Here is a 20,842-nt window from a genome sequence, read left to right on the forward strand (position 1 = left end):
TCTGGAGAATACCACGGCCTGCAAATCAGTCACTTATCTTTGCTGATCTCCGCGCTCTCACTGAAGCAGAGTTAGGCCCTGGCATCACGTCAAGGATGCTCAGGTAATGTTTACAGTCAATTGAGGTACAAGAGTTGTTGAAAAGATATGGAGGAGCTGCTTTCCAAGTGTCCTGTCTTATCTTGAAATGAACAACACTGAAGAAAATCTTGTGTTTAATCTTGGCTATCCAGATGGTCTATGATCCTTCTGATGGCTACAGGATGATTGTAGTTGAAGTTTTCAATAGCATGTGCTCCGAAAGCGACCCGACACAGGATGTGCAAAAGGATAAGCATGTGCTACTGAGCTCAAATATGTTTGTTATCAAACCCTCAGGCGGACCAAGTCACTGTTCGGTTCAGTTGAAAATTGCTTCAGGAGAGATGGTTTGAAATCTGACCCTGGAACAAGAAAAATTTGGCCTGTTCCTCAAAATAGCTTCTCCACCAGGCTATATATAAAATGTAAGAAATAAGAAAAAAAATGTAACAAATACCTTGGAAGATTCAGTAAACAGAAATGCAAAAAGGACCTGTAGGGCGAGGAACAAAGCCACTGCAGGCTTTGAGAGTAGCCTGTCAGCTAAAAGCTCTCCAAAATAACCCATATCCTAGAAATTCATTTCACTCAGATCATAAAATGTCCTGCTTATAAAATTATTTTTTAAAACAAAGTACAAGAACAATGAGCCAGTCCTTTCAAATTTTATTTACTTTTGGTGTGTGTGTGCATACATGTGAAGGTCAGAAGACAATTTAATGGCGTCTGTTCTCTCCTTCCACCTGACTCGGTTCCGGGGATTGAACTCTGGCCATCAGGCTTGTACAGCAACTACTTTACGCTGAGCCATCTTGCCAGCATAATCACTCTGATAATACTTTCAGTAATAATCAAGATTCCAATCATTGCTAAGCTCTACCTAAATAAATGGAAGCAGTAACATTCTGAAGAATTTAAGGTGGCTCATGATGAGACAGCGGAAATTGGAAGAGAAATAATTTCACTGTTTGGCAAAAACAATAATTATTACTTCAGCAAGTAGGACTTTGAGAATTCTGCAGTTAGAAGGGCTGAGGCACAGGGAGATGATGGTTTGCCAGGCCTACACATGAGAGCGTTGTAGACCCAGGAGTATAACTCAGACCTTCTGATGTGTGGGTCTATAGGCTTTTCTCATTGTCAGTCACAAGCTCCATTGCTGCTAGGAAACAGATATTATCCATTCTTCGGTTCAGGAGGTATCTAGGTTGTTTCCAGGTTCTGGCTATTACAAATAATGCTGCTATATACAGTTGAACAAGTGTCCTTGTGGTAATGTTGAGCATCCTTTGGGTATATGCCCAAAAGTGGTATTGCGGTAGGTTGATTCCCAATTTTCTGAGAAACTGCCATACTGATTTCCAGAGTGGTTGTACAAGTTTGTATTCCCACTAACAATGGAGGAGTGTTCCCCTTACTCCGTATCCTCTCCAGCATTAGCTGTCATTGGTATTTCTGATCTTAGCCATTCTGGCAGGTATAAGATGGTATTTCAGAACTGTTTTGATTTGCATTTCCATGATGGTTAAGGATATTGAACATTTCCTTAAGTGTCTTTCAGCCATTTGAAATTCTTCTGTTGAAAATTCTTTTTTAGATCTGTACCCCATTTTTAATTGAATTATTTGATATTTTGATGTTTAATTTCTTGAGTTCTTTAAATATTTTGGAGATCAACCCTCTGATGTGGGGTTGGTGAAGATCTTTTCCCATTCTGTAGGCTGCCACTTTGTCTTGTTGATCATGTCCTTTGCTCTACAGAAGCTTCTCAGTTTCAGGAGGTCCCATTTATTTATTGTTGCTCTCAGCGTCTGTGATCCTGGGGTTATATTTAGGAAGTGGTCCCCTCTGCCCTTGCATTGAAGGTTTCTTCTCACGTGGGAAGTTTACCCCTCTCTGAGGAGTGGATTGGGAGTGAGATAGTGGGGTGGGGAAGGTAGAGGGAGCAGGAGGAAGGAAGGAAGTGGGAAGTGGATTTGGCATGTAAAATGAGAAAAGATAGATTTTTAAAAATAAGTTTGAAAAATTATAGAAAAAAACAGATACTCACAGCAAACATGATGGCACCATGGAAAAGGTGTCTGTCAGACAATCTAGTTCAGTCCCTGGGACCCACATGGTAGAAGGAGACGATTAACTCCTGCAAGCTGTCCTCTGACCTCCAAGTGTGTGCTGTGGTATGTTCCCCACAAAAATAACTAGCTAACTAAGTAACCAAAAATATATAATTTTTAAAAAGAGGTATTGTTATAAAAATCCCTCTCTTTGCACAGTTCATAAGGAGACAAGTTGCATATCTATGGACTGTTGTTTATGATAGCTGAAAAATTGGAAACAATTTAAATGTTCTTTGGAAGGACAAAAGATCAAATGGGGTTTACCCATCTTATCCAACACCATATAACAGTTGATATAAATACATTCCTGTCCTATGAATTCATATGCATCTATTTGGTTAAGGGAACAAAGGTTGTCCAACATAATATTTTGAGGTCATAAACAAGAAATGGAAAATCTTCTACATGAAGTGTTGTTGCGTGCGAATGTGTACTCTGCCCCACAGATTCGTACCGTCCCCAGCACGTTGTCCCAGTTCAAAGAAGCTGCCGATAACAGAAGTTATATTGATGTCTACAAGAAAAAGTTTAAGACTTTTCAAGACTGCTTGCCCTATATGCAATTTCTTCCAAGTCTTGAGCCGTTGGTGTCATTTCCTCATGCAGGGCCAATTAATGAGAGCTGCATTTGCTTCCTTTCTCTTGTAGTAATATGGGGCAGCAGGGCTACGTCCCTGGCACCCCAGCCGCCTGGCTAGCTTATGCCCCGAAATAACAACACACAAACTGTATTCATTTAAACACTGCTTGGCCCTTTAGCTCTAGCCCTTACAGGCTAATTCTCACATCCCGATCAACCCATCTCTAATAATCTGTGAGCACCGGTCTTACCGAGAAAGATTCAGCATGTCTAACCTGGCGGCTTGCTTCATCGCATGCGTCTGCCCGGGAGAGCGGAGCATGGCATCTCTCTGAGGCGTCTGCCCCCGAGAGGAGAGCTGTGGAGTCTGAGCTCACTTCCTCTTCCTCCCAGCGTTCTGTTCTGTTTACTCCTCCCACCTATCTTCTAACCAATGAGGGCCAAGCAGTTTCTTTTTATTTAACCAATGACCTTCCTCCATCATTCTCTGATCATTAACTGCTTTCATTTGGGGGAGAGAATACATGGGACATCTTGAATATATACAGACATACATATATACACATATTCCTTCCAAATTAGAGGATCCATGATTAATAAATTACATAGAAAGGAAGTCTGCTTTAGTGTATTTTCTGCACCCAATTAGTTAATTAGAATTCAATTTGCTTCTCTGTGCTACAGTTGGACGAGCTGGAGTTGTGGCTTTGAGGGGATGCCCTGGTGCTTGCTAGGACAGATTCTGATCTTACAGATGGCTCTGAGAAGGCAATTTCCTTCCTGAAGACAGGCAAATGTGCGATTCAGACCCAGGCTTCTGGCTCAGGATTTGCACACTACATAGCACATTGCTTCTCATGTATCACAGACTGAGACCTCACAACCTCACAAGACTGATTAATCAGCCCAGTGATGAATATGAGACAAAATCATCCCCTAAACTCTCAATACTACTTCCTGGCAATTAGACTTCAATTTGCCAAATTAATGTCTTTTAAAAAGGGTAGTGTGTGTGTGTGTGTGTGTGTGTGTGTGCATGTGTTTATGAGTTTGTGCACATATGTTTGTGTGCCAATGTCCATGAGTGTACAGGTATGTGCAGGTGCATGTGGAGGCCCGTGGTCAAGTCAAGTTCCATTTTCTTGGTGCTATTTATTTACCTTTCCCTCCTTCCATTTATTAACTGACAAACAAAACCAACTTGATTTTTGTAAAGAAAAGGTGTCTCTCTTTTACCTGGAACTCACTAATTGGGCTAGGCTGGCTTCAGGAGTGAGTCTTCAGGATCTGTCTGTCTTTGCTGTCTCTGTTTCCTGCACTGGTTTTCAGACGTGGGTTCTGGGGATCAAGCTCAGGTACTCTATGCACAGAGTCATTTTTTCTAGCTCTTTGTTTTAACTGTGGGAATACTTATTTACACATTGATAATATAATTCATGGTCTTTGATGTACACAATAGGTTTCAGATTCACTTCAGGTGTGTGTGTGTGTGTGTGTGTGTGTGTGTATTAGAAGTTTGAAGGTTTTACTAATACCTTGGAAAAGCTTCTTGCTTCCCTTTGGCTTCTGCATCTCCATCTGGAAAATAATTAACACACCCATTACATAATGCATACTGAAGCATTAACACGCTGGACCCAGTGGGCTATTTAAACACAGAGGTTCATAATTGTCCTACAGGAGATCTGCAAGATGTGAGTTTAGAGATGCTGATGTTCAGTGGGAAAATCTGTAGCTCTTGGAATGAACTCCCTCATGAGAATGTCCTGAAAGGCACAGTACCTGCTAACTGTTTTCATCTGTGAAATCTTCTGGTGGTATGTGTGCGTGTGTGTGTGCACGTGCATGTGCGTGTGCGTGTGTGCGTGTGTTGGATAGTGGCAAATAGTATTAAATTAGAATTTTCAACATTTTTCTCCTATAAAATATGTCCTTTAACTCAAGCCCTTGTTTTTGGGATTGTACTAAAGATTTCTGTACATGTCATTAGAAGGAAAAAAAAAATAAGTAGCTGTGTTCAATTTGGGGGTTGCCCTTATTCACTCATAGGGTCTTTCTATCTTTAAAAATAACTATACATACACACATCTTAAAAGTGGTAAAAATCATTTTTAAAACACAGAAAGAAACCTGAACACTTTGGTAGATCACTTTGATCTCAGTTCTTATATAAATACTATTATTTTTCCATATGAGCCAACCATATACTTGGCTCAGCTGGCCTATTTTTACATTCTGAACGTAGTGATGCAATAAAAAAAGAATCACTCTAGGAAATTACTGCCCTTTTATGCTGCAATTCTGGACTTTGACTCTTATGGTTTGTGCGTTTGCTTCCCCAGGGAGCAAAATAATGCTATTTTCTTATTCTGACTTAAAATTATTACCCCATGATTTCTGATCTTGCTAGATAGTATATTTGTCTCTACCTAGATTTTGAGAAAATTCAGCGTTAGATGTGATAGAAGCGAGGATAACACTTTCAGTTGTTCGGCTCTTGCCTTTAGAGCATTCTCTGCTTTGTGTTGGAGTTTGTTGTTGTGTTGCTGTGAACTATTGCAGCCAACTTCCACCCTAGAGATGGCTGTATTTCAGCGATGAGTTTCGGAATAATGCTTGTAAACAAGTTTATATTATATTATATCATTAATAAAGCTTACCGAACATTTTAAGCTCTTTAAGAACATGCATCCATTATTATAATTACTTGCCTATTGTTTAATTACAACCTGTAATAGAATTGTGAGGCCTTTAAAATATAGCTTGTAAAACTTCTAAATTTAATCAAATTGGATTTCAAGATGCTTATTGTGTTTTTCTGCAAGTTTCAGGTGTCAAATTATTTCTCTCTAGAGATGCTGGTGAAATTCCACCACTGACTGCTCCAATGCACCCTTTATAAAACCCCGAGAATATTTTCCTTCAAACTTGACAACTGTCCACTCTGGGATCCAGATGCGATGCACGCAGTGTGATGGTTTTGTTCTGTGTGATGTGTTCTTTGCACACATGGCCTTTCAAACACTGTCTCCCAGGGTTGGAAACTCTGCCTGGAAATAAGAGAAATTTTAAAACTTTCCCGAAAATAGGAAACACAATACTTAATAGTTTATGGCCATTTTAAGTTTGAAAAAGCACATTCCAACTTATCATTTGTTTTATTTCTCAAAATTAGTCCTGTAAAGGGAGAAAAAGCATTTAGATAACAGATTGGCTAGCTTGCCTACTAATGCTTAGTTCTCTGAAGGCCTTTAGGAATGTCCATCCTTTTGACATAGCTACAAGATGTGGTCATCTCTCTCCAAAGTTCTCCCTGGAGAACAGCACAATGAAGTTAAATAGTTGCATAAGATGTAAGTAAGTTTATAATGTGTTTGGCCACATTCATAGCCATTGTTGGCCGCAGGCTGGACATAGTGCCTGGCAGTCCAAAGAATTTAATCCCTAGGATGACATGGGTGGAAATAGTCAGCAGAGGTAGTATCTAAGTGTCTCCTGAGATAGAAAGAGCAGGAATGGCAGACATTCACAGTGTTGGAGGGAAAGCGCCACTTAGGATCACACAATAGTCCTCTCTACCCATGAAGTAGGGGCTTGGTCTCTAGGAGCACTCAAGAATGCTCAAGGAATGCTTTTGACACCATGCTCACAACCTAGATTGGAGACCATGGAGAGACGTGCTTCATCGGTGTATAAAAGTGGGACTCAAGGAACGAAAACGACTAAATAGTTCACAGAGAATCATGGTGGCCGGCATGGGGGACAGAACCAGATCTTCTGATGCCACCCCAAAGAGTCTATGATCTTTATGAAGCAATGGTAGCTTTGGAATCTATATGCTCCCTTCGCTTTCCGGCTGTGCTCAGGAGGTCCCTTTGGGCAGTAGAAAGTTTCCTCTTCAAGACGGATGGAGACTAGCTGGATGAAATGTGCATCTGCCATTGAAGAAGAGCTATCTGCGGCATCACTAGCTAAGGACACCAGGGCTGGGCCAGGCACAGAGCACACAGCCCAGACAGAGTCTGGCTTTCCAATATGAAAACTGGTTCTCTCCCAAGTGCAGGCGTTGTGCAGGACCCAGTGCCGCCTCTCAGAATCCTGCTGTCGGCCTGGGCGCGCTGACACATCCCGAGCGAGCTCAGCAACCGCCAGGCCTGCACCCCGGCGCCCACGGTCTAGGGCGCACGCCCCAGCCTCCGCGTCCCGCACCCCGCCGCCGCGTCGTCACGGCAACCAGGGCGGCGCTAACCCCCAACCCCGCCCGGTCCCGCCCCTCGCGCAGCCGGGGGCTCAACATGGAGGAGACGGCCAACCCGGAAGTGGCGCGGCGGCCGCGCGCCGGGTGCTAGGAGCCGCGGGTACCCCCGAGCCAGGCCTCGCCCCGTGCCGCCGCCGGGGTCTCCCCCGCGTCCCGATCCAGGACACGGCGGCGGCTTCCGCCCCGCTCGCCCAGGCCTCCGCCGCTCTCAGGGGTGGGAGGAGCCGAGGCGAGGCTGAGCGGGCGGAGGGAGCCAGGCCCCGCGGGCCGCCAACGGTTCGGTTCGTATCAGCCGGGTCGGAGGAGGAGCCGGGCCGCTCGGGGAGGAGGCCGGGCCGCAGGGGCGCAGGCCCGGGGACGGTGGCGACGCGAGGCGGCGTCCGGCTGCGCGCGGAGGCCTGGACCGGGCGGGCGGCCAGGTGATGTGGCCCCCTGTGCTTCTGCGGGAGAAAGGGACCCCCGCAGCGGCGGCGTCCCCCGGCCGTCCGCGCCGGTCACTTTGACATTAGCCCGTAGGGATCTTGGGGCAACCTCCTCCCCGTCCCCCCCAATTCCCTTTAAGCTTGCTGTCGTGCCCTGAAGGATGCAGTGATCTGGGAATCGGGCTCTCCCTGCGGGAGGGGCACTGCCTGCACTTCTGAACTCTGCAGAGGAAAAAAAAAAAAAACCAACCCAACAACAAAACCGAAAAACGTGACAAAAAACAAAATCCCAGAATGATGTTGTCCGAGCAAGCCCAAAAGTGGTTTCCAACCCACGTGCAGGTCACAGTGCTCCAAGCTAAAGATCTGAAGCCGAAAGGCAAAAGTGGCACCAATGACACATACACCATAATTCAGTTGGGCAAAGAAAAGTACTCTACATCCGTAGCCGAGAAAACGCTGGAGCCGGTCTGGAAGGAGGAGGCCTCCTTTGAGCTGCCTGGGTTGCTTATGCAGGGCAACCCAGAGAAATACATTCTTTTTCTTATAGTGATGCACAGGTCCCTAGTGGGACTGGATAAGTTTTTAGGGCAGGTGGCAATCAATCTCAATGACATCTTTGAGGACAAACAAAGAAGGAAAACAGAGTAAGTTATATAATTTGTCTTGAATGTTGGGCACTTAAATATATGGATATACTTGTTCTTGAACATAGTATGTTTGAGGCATTGGTCTTTGGAATTGAAATAAGATCCAGTTTTAAGCACTTCTATTTGCATGACTTTGAAGAAAAATACCCTTTGCTGTGAAATTATATATATATATATATATATATATATATATATTAAAGTAGAGTTATTAGTGATCTGTTATTTTTCTCATTTCTGTGTGAGGTAAGCAGCTCATCATGGGATATAGTATAGTGGATTTTAAGAAATACTTTTTAATAAGAGGCCTAGAGCATGAACTAGAAAATTGGAAGATTAAATCTATGCATGTAATGGTCTATGGTCTATGTTTGCTGAGCACTGTTAAGAGATAAATTACTAATAAGGGCTGTCAAAAGATAAATTCCTGATTTTAGAACTCTGTATTTCATCATTGTAAACAGTTGGCCTTTATTTTTGCCCCACCAGTTTTCAGGGTCGGTACTTCTTGATAGAGCAGAAAGTTGTTAAAAGGGGGGGGGGGGTTGGAAGTCTGCACAAACATCTTCAGTCTTGAGCCCACTGACATTTTTCCCCTTTGAATATGCAGTATAGTGGGGCTATTGTTTACTAAAGAATCAGATCGGCAAGGCTGGTGTGTTTAGACCGAATTAACCGTTGTAAGATTGGAGAAGTGATTAAAGTCTGGCGATGCAGTGATTTAATGGCTTCTTCCATGAAAACATGGCTTTTTAAACAGAACTTTCAAGCCTCAGTTAGACAGACTTCAGAAACCAGAGTACACATCAACACCAGGATATGTTCTAAGCTGAAACTAGTAGCGTGTTTGGAAAGGTGGGTCTCTTTCTGCATCTTTAACAGTAACATGCTTTCCTGGTCTGAAGACTCACTGAGATGAGTTTGAGGAGGGAGGGAGGAAGGAACTCACCAGAGGACTTCACTTTTCCATTGTTTTCCAGTCCTGGTGCAAGTTTATCTACCCTTCAGAGCACCTTTTTACAATGGTAATTTTAGGTTCATGTTGATTTCTTACATTTAAACAATAGTCATCTTTTTTTGTTTTCTTGTAAAACCTGCCAGCAGACTTCACTTAATAGGAATTGTTTTTGTTTCGTTTGAATCAAGTCTTTACCTAAGACTTAGTGTATGTAAGGTAAAATACTAGGAATACAAGAAGAACAAAAGGTAAATATTCAACGAGGAGAGGAGAAAAAGTTTAAGTTGTATATTTAATGATTTTAAACTTCTTGATATTTAACAAGTAGCCTTTACTTTCTTCTGAAAGTTTTTTCATCATATTTAAAATGAAAATGAATAATAACCAAATAATTTGTCCCAAATTGTCAGTTTGGGAGTGATTTAGTATAAGCTCTATAAAGTGTTTTGACTCTGAGCTTTTAAGTATCCACAGCTTCAGATTTCTTAGCATGCTTTAAACAGTAATTTTAATATTAATGATAATATACTACAGACCTCTCAAATGTAAATTCTCCAAATTTAAGTAGGCCCAAGTGTGTATACAAAGATCCTGAGAACGAAATAGCCTTTTACAATTTCTTGTTTTATTTCTATCTTTGGCAGCTCTGCAGTTACAATAAAGTAGACCATGAACAATCTCTAATATCGCAGTCTGTCTATAAAACTAAGGAGAGCTTTTGGAGGGGGATGCTTTGAAATGCTCTCAACAGAGCTGTGATGTCACTGCATCCAAAGGGATTTTCACATGGTATTAAGCCCTTAATATTTTGTGTGGGTGACTAAATGGGAACTGTGTATTTGATGAGGCATCTTTATTGGTAATATTTCTAGATTTTTAATATATTTAATAGCTTCCTTTTCCAGCCCAGCTGCACATGTGGCCCAGTAAGAGACAGACTTGAGCCACCAGTGTATTAAAAGAAAGGTATTTAATATTCTGCACATTGCTAAATCTTGTCAGCATATTCCCAAGTGCTTTCTGGAAAAGTGGAATGAGTGATGAAGGCTACCAGCTGATTGAGATGTCCCGTGGAACTGCTGGGTGTGACACTTTGTACTTTTTGATAGTGAAAAGACCGTGTTTACACTTTCCAGTTGTGCCATGAGAGGCAAATAGTATTGTGCTTAAAATTGTTTTAACTTAGTTTTCTACTTTGAATATATTCAACTATATATATATGTATATATATATGAAGGGGGAAGGGCTTGAGTCAAATCCTTTGAGCAGAGAACTTTTGCATTTGCCTTCTTTTAATAGATGTCTGGGTTGGTTCTGGCATAAGATTTATGGAAATAGCACAATGTTTAATCATAGAATGGGAAACTCGTTGATGCTATTATGAAATATCCATTGATTTTTTTAAAAATAAGCTATGTTGGTGGTGTCTTTTTTCTTAATGTTCTCAAAAATTAGTAATATCAGAGTACCTAGAGTTAGGTATGAGTTGGACATATGTAGATTTTAGGGTGTGTGTTTGTGTGTGTGTGTGTGTGTGTGTGTGTGTGTATGTGTCTGTCTGTCTGCCTGCCTGCATTGCACCTGCCTCCTGGCCTCTGGCCTCCTTATTGCCAGTCCTGTCCCATTTCTGACCACACAGCACCGATTGCTTGGGAATCATTCCCACATGTGTGGCAGTTTTGGACATGGACCTGTGCCCACTGAAAATTGAACAGAAGCCATATACCATTACAACCCAGCACTCCAGAGGTGGAGAAGAATAGGCATTAATCCAGCAACTCCCAAGTGCTGTGTCTTCATTTGTCCCTTTGAAGCCTGGGAAAACAAACACTATTCCAGGATTCTTGAAGTTCTCATTAAGGTCAGTTTCAAAACAGAATAGCTAAAGTTACTTGTCAGGCCTGCCCTTTAAATCAGTGTGTTTATCAGAGTTCTTTGCAGGGTTTCATTTTGTTTGTTGTTGTTTTGTTTCTATAGGGAGAGAAAGGGGAAAAAAAATCCATTTACACTTACTTGGATTCAAATGCATTGTTTTATTCTTTAAATCTTGCATAGGTGTATAGAGTTTCCCAGTAAAACCAAAATGGTGCAAGGCATGTGTGTTTGGAATTGACTCTTACTGATTTTTTGAAAATAGTTCTAAAAGTAAAAAGTAGAGTGACATTTTAGTGTAAAGCAAGCTTTCCTCAAGGAGCTCTCTTGGATGAGAGAACCCCCCCCCCCCCTTTCTGGTTAAATACAGTGTTCCATAACGTGTGGCAGCCATGTGGTTAACCTTATTAACACGTGTGCTTCATCAAGTAAGAACGAGCTTGTATTTTCTGCAGATGTTTCTCATCGGCTTTAGATGTTTTCCTCATGGGTTTCCATCTGACTTGGGGAAATGGCTTGTCATCCTCCCGGCCTCAGTTTCTTCATCCCCAGATAAGGGTGTTAAAGTAGATAATCCATTTGCTCTTATTTCCAAACTTCTGTGAGTTTTGACCACCTTTTGCCCCCTTCCATTTTGGGGATATATTGTCCTTGACTTGGGTTCTATCAAATTGTTGTAAACTCCACATACATGCTTTTGTTGCTTGTTTGTGTGTGCGTGGCGAGGTGCATTCTTATAAAGAGTGTTTGCTCATTTTTCACATAGCCTGAGATTTTAGAGTATTTCTTGGGTATCACCCATCAGAAGAATTTCTCAGACTATTGAAAATGGCTCTCTTTTCCAAAACTCTAAGTTAATTCCGGGATGTATAGCTTTGCCTCATTTGGAGGTGTTCTGAGAGCTCATGCTTGTGTTTGGTGTGTTCCATTCTGCAGTTCATTGCTGCTTTCTTATTCCCAGTCCTGCTTAGATGTTAGCCATTGTTTAACCTTTTCTTAGTTCAGGGTCTTAGGAGTGCCTTCTATCATAAACTGTTCTATTGTAAGAAACAGTTTGTTTTGGCATCAGTATGATATGTCTTAATTGATTGAGTCATTCCAGTTCAATAAGGAAGCATGGCACCTTCATGGAGCTGCTATAGGTTGTTTGTCGGCTCTCTGTCCTGTTTGTGTGCTAGTCTTTGGCTTGAGGTACAGTAAATTTAACCATCTTTTAGCTATCCTGTTGGCAAACAACAAGAAAAAAAAGTAATATAAAATTAGGTCAGAGTTGCTTTGTAGTAAAATTCATTGCACTCTACTCAAGCTGTATTAAAACAGCAGCATGTCTTCAGAAAGGGGATCCGACTCCGTGGCTCGATGATGAGAACCCTGGGGAGCGTGTGCAGGTTCAGGCTGTTTGCCCTGTGAAGTGACCGCTGGTGACACCAACAACTGGAAGATTCCTGATGGATAAAAATACTATAAACAAAACCAACATAAACCCTGCTTCTTATATTGTTCACTTGGAAATTGGCTGTGTGATGCAGGACGGAAGTTCCTGTAAGCCGGGGCCAGCTTTGTTTGTAAAGTCCTTTTTATTTAGCAGAGTCAATAGCTTTCTGGCAGGAATTATTTGATCTTTTTATTCTTTGAAAACTTCACAAGATTTGTTGTTTATCACTCTTTACATTTTATTCCCATTCCATAATTTATTCAGGAAAAGGCTTAGTTAGATCCATTTTATATGAATATAAGTACTGGTACTTGGAGTTTTGATGATCAGCACACTATGTATTATCCCAATTATTTATATAATTCTTTTACTATAAGTCATATTTTGGAATGGGTATTAAGTATTTTTTAAATGTCATCATTATTTGTCATTTTATGGTACTCAGAAATACTAAGGAGTGACGAATTTATAAGTTCCTGGCTCAGTGTCTTTGAATGTTAAACATAACCTTAGGCCATTAGTAACACTTGTCCCATATGGAAGCATAATTAGCTATTGTTGATAAGAATTTTTTGATGATGATTTTTGAATTATGAGGGGGAAGTTTATCTAAAACCCTTTATAAACTTTCCAAAGGCGCATTCCTTTGGTGTGTGTCACTCTACAGAAACTAGGACCAGTTTGTTTGTTTGATTTGTTTTCTTTTTAAACAATGAGTTAAATTAGAAATTTGTGGTTGACTCGTTCTTATTCAATGTGTAGATTGATGGTTAGTCACTTTACTTAAAAATATGCCTGGATATAACAGAGTTTGCTATTACCATTATATGTTACAACCAACTTTTTCTCTTCTTTTGAAGGTGGTTCAGATTAGAATCCAAACAAGGAAAGAGAATCAAAAACAGGGGTGAGATAAAGGTCAATATTCAGTTTATGAGAAACAATATGACAGCAAGTATGTTTGACTTATCAATGAAGGATAAGACAAGATCGCCTTTTGCAAAATTAAAAGATAAGATGAAAGGGAGAAAAAATGACGGGACATTTTCTGATACATCTTCTGCAATTGTTCCAAGCACGCACATGCCTGATGCCAGTACTGAATTTCCAAGCAGTGAAATACAGATGAAATCTAAACCAAAAAAGCCTTTTCTTTTGGGTCCTCAGCGGCTCTCATCTGCCCATTCTATGTCTGATTTAACTGGGTCCCATTTATCTTGTGAGAAACTGAAATCCAGTGCTGTTGGCCCGACACATCTTCTCAGTCGCCAGATAGATTCCTTTGGAGTTGTTCCAGAAAGCGGTAAGTGGCACTTATTTCTTTATACTCCCTATATTTTGTGTATTTGTGTTTATAGTATAGGTGATAATGAAATGAATCCTAATCTTCTCTCATGGCCTGGCCTTTTTCTTTTTTTTCTCTGTCATTTCTCCTTTTCAAAAGCTTGTAGCAGTGCTAGGTTGGTAAAGCGCTTGCCTTGAAAGCATGGGGACCTGAGTTCGGTCTCCAAAACCCACATAAAAAAGGCAAGGCAGGTGGTGGTGCAGGCTTGTAATCCTGTGCCCAAGAGGTGGAGCAGGTGGATCCCCGGGGTTCCCTGCCCAGCCAACCTAGATTTCTTGACAGATTCCACACCAGCGAAACAAGAAACAGGATGGGTAGTTCCTGAGGAATGACAGTAAAGGTTGCCTTATAGCCTCCACAGACATCCACATACACACCATAAAACAAAACAAAAAACAGTGCAGTGTGTATTCCATTCTGTTTACGTGTTCCTAGAAAGAATATCTATATCCCGAGGAAAGTAAATTTGATTCTAATGATGTAAAAGTTTAAGACTTGCCAGCATGGTCATTGACAGCAGATCCTTTGGGTTGACCTTGTACTTTTCTTGTATGTTGGTTTCTAAGCAGTATGATACTAATTGCCTCACAATACACTGTATTACCTATCTACTTCATCATATCCCTCACCTAATTTTAAGATTGTTTTGACTATTTTGACGGTTAATATCTTTAGCTAATTGCTCTCATTCTGAAGCAGCAGAAGTGTCAGATAGCTTAATAGCATATGTCACCCATCACCTACTAATAGCAAAAAAAAAAAAAAACCTGTTTGTAGGGAGTCTCAAGTCTCCACACCGAAGAACACTAAGCTTTGATACTTCTAAACTGAACCAGCGTGGCAGCACTGTGGACGAAGGCGAACCCTCCTTTGGAAGACAGAGTGACCCATTTACAAACGTGACTGCCTCGTTACCCCAAAAGTTTGCAACACTGCCAAGGAAGAAGAATCCATTTGAAGAAAGCAGTGAGCCCTGGGACAGCAGTGTGAATTTATTTTCAAAACCAGCTGAGGTAAGGAAAGAAAATAAGAGAGAGAAAAGAGAGAAAGTGAGCCTCTTTGAAAGAGTGACCGGGAAGAAAGATAGTAGAAGATCTGAGAAGCTGAACAATGGGGGATCTGATAGCCCCTGTGACTTAAAATCACCTAGTGCGTTTAATGAAAACCGGCAGGACTATTTTGATTATGAATCAACCAATCCGTTTACAGCAAAATTCAGGGCTTCAACTATAATGTCATCGTCAAGGTAAGCTCACCAAGGAGGGGTGTGTTCCATTTGGGGAACCTTGTACTTAAAAGTAATAAATATTTATTTTAAATGCATGAATATTTTATATTCATTTTATTTTTTAACCTATTTTTTCTAGCAATTCATCATAGACCTATACATTGTTGCTTGTATGTGTCCTTAGAATTGAATGTTTTACCTTTGGAAGGACAAAGACTTCTTCCTCTTACCCTAGTCTGCCCCTACCCATGGGAGCCCAGAAGCCACCATAGATAGATCTTGAAGAAAACAGCCTGGCTTTTGATGAGACCCAGTGAGAGTGAATAAATCATGGGTATGAATTCAATCCAGAAATGTGTTTCTAGGTACTTCCTAGGGATTAAATCCTGGGTTGTCTGGAGAGTGTTAGTGGGCCAGTAACAGTCAACATGCTGTTCTTTAGCAAATGCTGGCTGGAGTGTTAATATTGTAATAAATGTTAACTGTCCTTATGAAATGGATGATCAGAAATAGCTTTTATTCATGAATTTCTTCTGGAATCTGGTGGCCAGAGCCCTGAGATGACAAGTAGTCATAGCTGTAACCAGCTGATGAAGATTGGTCCTTCCATATGTACTGCTGCTTACTCCAGCAGTCAGGAGTTGTGCAGACATGACTGCTGGAGGGCCTGGTACAGGAACCTCAAGCAAAGGTGAAGATAACCTTAAAACTTCAGTAACTGTGGAAGAACACAGTAGAAGCAGAGTGTTTGCCACATACTGGGAGCTTTTCCTCGAGTTGTAATGTGTAATATATAAACCTGAGTGGGATTCCTTGCTTTGTAATCCTATGACCTCCAGATTTCAGCATCTACATCTTCTGAGGAGAAGAACACAAATAAATCAATCTTTTGAGGCAAAGGGCAAATAATGCATAAATAAGTACATAGTACAAAGCCAGGCGCCAAATAGAGAACCAATAGGTAATCATCACTTCAGACTGAAATCCTTGATTGAAGCCTGGTCCAGTTTTATGTAGAAATATGGCATTGGTATTAATGCCTTTATTATGAACGGAACTTTGCGATTCAGATGTGGAACATTCCAGATTTAGGCTTTTTGTATGTGAAGTCTATGTAGCTGTTCTAAAATCTCCCCAAACCGGACTCTAAAGCATGTTGGATCCCAGGAGTTTTCGGTAAGAGACAGGTGACCTCTGTCTTGTTTGATGTGTTGTCCTGTATTGTTTTCTTTAAGATTAGTGCTTTGTGTTCTGTCCCACTACAAACAGAAGATGAAGCCTCACGGCCACTTGGGTAGGCCTTGCTCTTGGGCCTTTCTTGCTCTTAAAAGTTTCCAGAGGGAAGTGCTCATTTTTTTGTTGATTTGTTTTCTTTTTATTAGATGGGGATTTGTTGTAGTTTTAGAAAAAAGATATTCATTCTCTATTTTTATAGACGATAATTCAGAGAAACAAATTTTTATTTTGTGGTATCCATAGTCCATTGGAGAGTTCAGTGTTGATGTGCTATTGTAACATGCTGATACTTAGTGTAGTCTCCTTCATATTTCATGAAATCCTAAGTACAGGAGTAGATAGAGTGTGCCTCACCTGTTTCTGAACATTTTTATTTTTGTAGGAAATTGTTGAAAACAATTGTTCAAGGTAACTTAGGGATTGGCTAATCCAGGTAATTTTAGAGTCAATGAAAAGCAACAAAAGGGGAACTGGTTAGAAAACAAAAATTCAAAATTATGCTATCATATGAAAAATAAGGCTTCTCAAGTCTTTAATGCCTTGGGCTGCCATGGCTTTCAGTAGATTTCAGCTTCATTCTGTTGTACTTAATATTAATACTACTTTTATCAAAATTAGGACTGTATTCTAAATTCTATGATTACAAGTATATAAGAATAGACTTTTAAAACAATTTAAGATGTTTTTCTTTGTGTTTATGAGGCCATAGGTATGAGGACAAAACATACATTCCTGAAAATCTCTTTCTGTATCAGAGTCATCTTTCCAATAAATTAAAACATTTGTAATTAATGGGTGGCTCCAGCTAACATACAAAACAGTTGGATATAAATGGACAAATAAAAAGGCTGCAGTTCCTAGTCTACAGCCAGCAGTTTTAGTGTGGGTGGAATCTGACAGGATATTGCCAGCAGCGTGTCCAGAATTCCTGTCCTGCGGTATCATCCCTCAGCTGGATCAAGCAGCCTCCAGACCAGGGCTTTTGATGCTACACTGATCATGTAAGAATTCTTTTTCCAGTATGTTAAGTAAAACTTACTTAGAGATCTTCTGGACTTTTGAGACCCTTGGTTTTGAGACTACTGAGTCAATTCAAAGCACAGTTCCTTGTCATGAAACTGGTTGTGAACTGACATGCCTAGGATTGTAGGAACCATGCCAGTAGCCTCGAAGTGATTAAGCATGGGACTAGAACTGAAGAATTTTCTTTATGTCTCTTTATCTTCAGTAATTAAGAACGTAATTCTTAGAAGTTAAAGGTTTTAGTTTTTGTGTATGTAACATCTGCTTCAGTTAAAAAAAAACACATTGGAAACCACAAAATACATTTCATTTTGCATCTTGAGATTGTTCCTATAGCCTTGTGAAAATCTGATGAGGAAATTAGCCAGATTGCCTGCTGTGCTGATTCTGCAGAGTGCAAGGTTCCTTCCTCACTGATGTTCACTCTTGGAATGTTCTTCCTGGTACCTTGCTCGGCTTTCCTGAAGCCTTCCCACACTGCTGGAGAGCAATAGTGGTTTCCAGGCTTGGCATTTTCTGCTGCAGTCTACTGAGGGAATGCCGTAGTTACTTTTCCCTCCCACTCTCATGATAATTTAAGGGCAGGGCCTGCATTTCATTCATCTCTTTGACCGTAATCTCCAGTGTGTTGCTTAGCAGACAGTCCACATTAGAAACTTTGGACACACACATGGCAGCAAATTAGGCCCTAGAAATGGTTCTCGTCTGCCTGTCTCCTGCTCCAGCCTAGTGTGAGCTGTGCAGATCTTCCTGATAGACTAAAAATGGATCCAAGAAGTCAGTGTGTCCTTTTTTTTTTTTTTACATAAACACTCTTTAAAATCTAAGAGAGTAAGAGGTGTGTCAGATACACCTATTAGCCCAGCAGTCAGGGGGTTGAGGCAGCCTGAGCAACTTAATGAGATCTCATTTCATAACTGAAAAGTTTAAATAAATGTGCAAAGATGTACTCACTGGTAAGGGTTCTTGCCTAGTGTGTACACGGTTTTGGGTTAAGTCCCCAGGACTAATTTAAAAAAGCTGAGTTTTACAGTAATTAAGATTTATGGCACGAGCAAACATTTCTAGTATCTATGTGGGTAGGTAAGGCTAGGTTATCCTAGTAACTCCAGATCTCAGTGGCTTCGGCAGGGACATTCTTAGAGAGGAGAGTGGGGTCTCTCATCCCCCACACAGTTTCTTTGGAGCCAGGCTTCTTCCTTCTTGTAGTGCCACCTTTGTTATTTTTCTTCAGAGATCAGTGAGGCACACATGGAGAGGTAGGGGCCATCCATCTTAGTATGTTGTCATGTGCTAGCACTGGAGTCATGAGTCTGCATTTGTCCCTTTGGCCAGAGCTCAGCAGGTCCCATCCTTACCTCTGCCGGAGCAGGCCTGAGGCAGGGAACTCCACAGGAGCAGGTATGAGGGGGTGACAGCTGAGGGAGTAGGTAGGAACCAGAGACTTTTGCGGGACAGGGCCCAAGCAAGGGACATCTACGGATACATAACTGGTTTTTAAAAACAGATCATAAATGATCTGAAAAGTAGAAATGGGCAGATGTGTTCACCCAATCAATGTTACTTTTTAGACCGAGTCTCATTGTGTATTACAGGATGGGCTGGATTTGAGCTCCTCCTTCTTAAACCTTCTAAGCATTGAGATTACACCCGAGTACTTCCTAAGCCACCAGTTTGTTGTGTTTCCTGCAGTCAGCATGTTACTGTTGTGGTTCTGTACAGAGGCGACGTCAGCATCTTTCTCTGCAGCTTCTGCTTGCCCCCATTGTCTCATCACCTCTGTCTTGTTGACTCTCTCTGTAAATGTCAGCCATGCTCATCTGTGTGTGCATTTTGGTGCTAGAACGAGTGTGTTGAATATGTGTCTTATGCCCTGTAGAACGAGTGTGTTGAATATGTGTCTTATGCCCTGTAGAACGAGTGTGTTGAATATGTGTCTTATGCCCTGTAGAGCGAGTGTGTTGAATATGTGTCTTATGCCCTATAGAACCAGTATTTATTCTCTGGCCTTTTGTTTTCTCAACTTCCACGCCTTCACTCTGCAGTCCATGCTGGCCTCAAACACCTCTCCGTTGTTGGAATTACAGGTATGCATGACCACACTGCACTTTATCTCCTGACCTTTTCCAGACATAGGGTGCTGACGTCCATACTCGCTGAGCAGAAATGAGCCTGGATCCCGGAAGGGTTGAGATCTGAAACAACCAGCTGGACTCTGAAAGACAGACGCTCTCAGAACTGAGTGATAAGATGCTCCCATGCAGTCACACTTACTGGTATTTGTCTTTCTAAGTGAGCCGTGGGTCAAGGTGCCTTCCGTTCTGCTTTAGAAAGCTCAGGTCAGAAATGCTGAAGAAGTGTGGGTCCAAACAGCAATTTTAAACACTTTCTGAATGTTAAGGCTTACCAGTGTTTAGCCTTTTCTTACTACCCAGCTTTTCTTTTTGCTTAGCACCCTACTCACCTCGGGAAGCTCCTTTCCTTAGCGGCTTCTCTGCCTCTACCCCAAGAGTGCTGTAAGCTATATGCCATTTCCTTCCCTGGACTCAGGCAGGAGGGGAGTCAAAAAACATTCACAGTGCTAATAACTCTTGCTCTCTGGAGTAGAATCCTGGTGTTTCCCTCATTTGGATTTTTTCAGATTTGTCGAGGAGTTGGAATTTCTATCAGATGCATGTGTCTGGGTCTTAGGGTAGTCTCTTGAGCGTCATGCCAGTGGTGGTGATAGTTTATTTATGTATTAATAAATAAAGCTTGCATAAAGATCAGAAGGGCAAAACTAAGCCACTAGAGATCAAGCAGTGGTGGCACACACCTTTAACCCCAGGATTTGGGAGACAGAGGCAGGTGGATCTCTGTGTGTTCAAGGCCACCCTGGGCTACATGGGCTACAGATCAATGCAGAAACAGATCCAGGCGGTGGTGCCTCAGACCTTTAATCCCAGTACTAGGGAGGCACATGAGGGAATACAAAACTGGAGGAGAGAGAGGCTGTGCCTGCTTAGTCTGCGGTAGCCAAGCCTTGGCAGAGGGAAGATTTCTCTAGTGGCTTGGCTGCTTTGCTTTTCTGGTTTTCTGGTTAAACCCCAATATTCTGTCTCTGGGTTTTTATTATTTGTGATACAACCCCCAACCCTGGCCTCCACTCATGTGGGCCAGTGCTAATCAGCCCTGGCTCCTGTTTCATTTTGTTTATAAACTGTGGTTTGTTGGATTTCCTTTCACATGAAGTATGAATCTTTTCATCAGTGTGCCTTGAAGGAAAATCCGTGTTTTAAGAACTTCCCACTAATGGCCAGTCAGGTTTTAAACTTGCCGAACTAAATTGTATCCCTCTAGTCATACATATTCAGTTTGGACAGCTGGGAGTCAGGTGTGGAGCTGATAAACTGAAATTTGAATGGACCCTACCTAAGGTAGAGAACACAGCAGGGAAGACAGCCTGGCTAAAACAGATCCTCAGACAAATAGGAGATTCCGTGTGTTGGAATAGGTAAGAGGAACCTGAGTAGACAAGCCTGACCTGTATCTGGTGTTTATGGGTACATGGGATGAAATGTTTGTCGGGGACAGATGGAACCTGGCATCAGTTGTGATTAGTGACTCAGAAAGCATTCATAGTCAATTGAGGAGATGATGT

The 20,842-nt window shown here is 41.5% G+C and overlaps 1 protein-coding gene across 2 annotated transcripts in view; it reads left to right on the forward strand.

Moving 5' to 3' along the window:
• The first annotated feature begins 7,068 nt into the window (after window positions 1-7,068).
• Rab11fip2 (RAB11 family interacting protein 2) overlaps window positions 7,069-20,842 on the forward strand; it is a 39,108-nt gene continuing 25,334 nt past the window's right edge. Inside the window, exons 1-4 of one of the 2 annotated variants that reach the window (XM_041661289.1) lie at window positions 7,069-8,105; window positions 13,231-13,673; window positions 14,493-14,961; window positions 19,248-19,289. In XM_041661289.1, the coding sequence (XP_041517223.1) occupies window positions 7,753-8,105; window positions 13,231-13,673; window positions 14,493-14,961; window positions 19,248-19,289 (1,307 nt within the window). In that variant the 5' untranslated portion in view covers window positions 7,069-7,752. The remainder of the gene's footprint in view (window positions 8,106-13,230; window positions 13,674-14,492; window positions 14,962-19,247; window positions 19,290-20,842) is intronic. The other variant, XM_041661290.1, reaches the window with a different exon arrangement.

The sequence above is a fragment of the Microtus oregoni genome, unplaced genomic scaffold, assembly GCF_018167655.1.
Source record: "Microtus oregoni isolate MIOR12 unplaced genomic scaffold, Mior012 000012F_ref0000307, whole genome shotgun sequence".
Lineage (NCBI taxonomy): Eukaryota > Metazoa > Chordata > Mammalia > Rodentia > Cricetidae > Microtus > Microtus oregoni.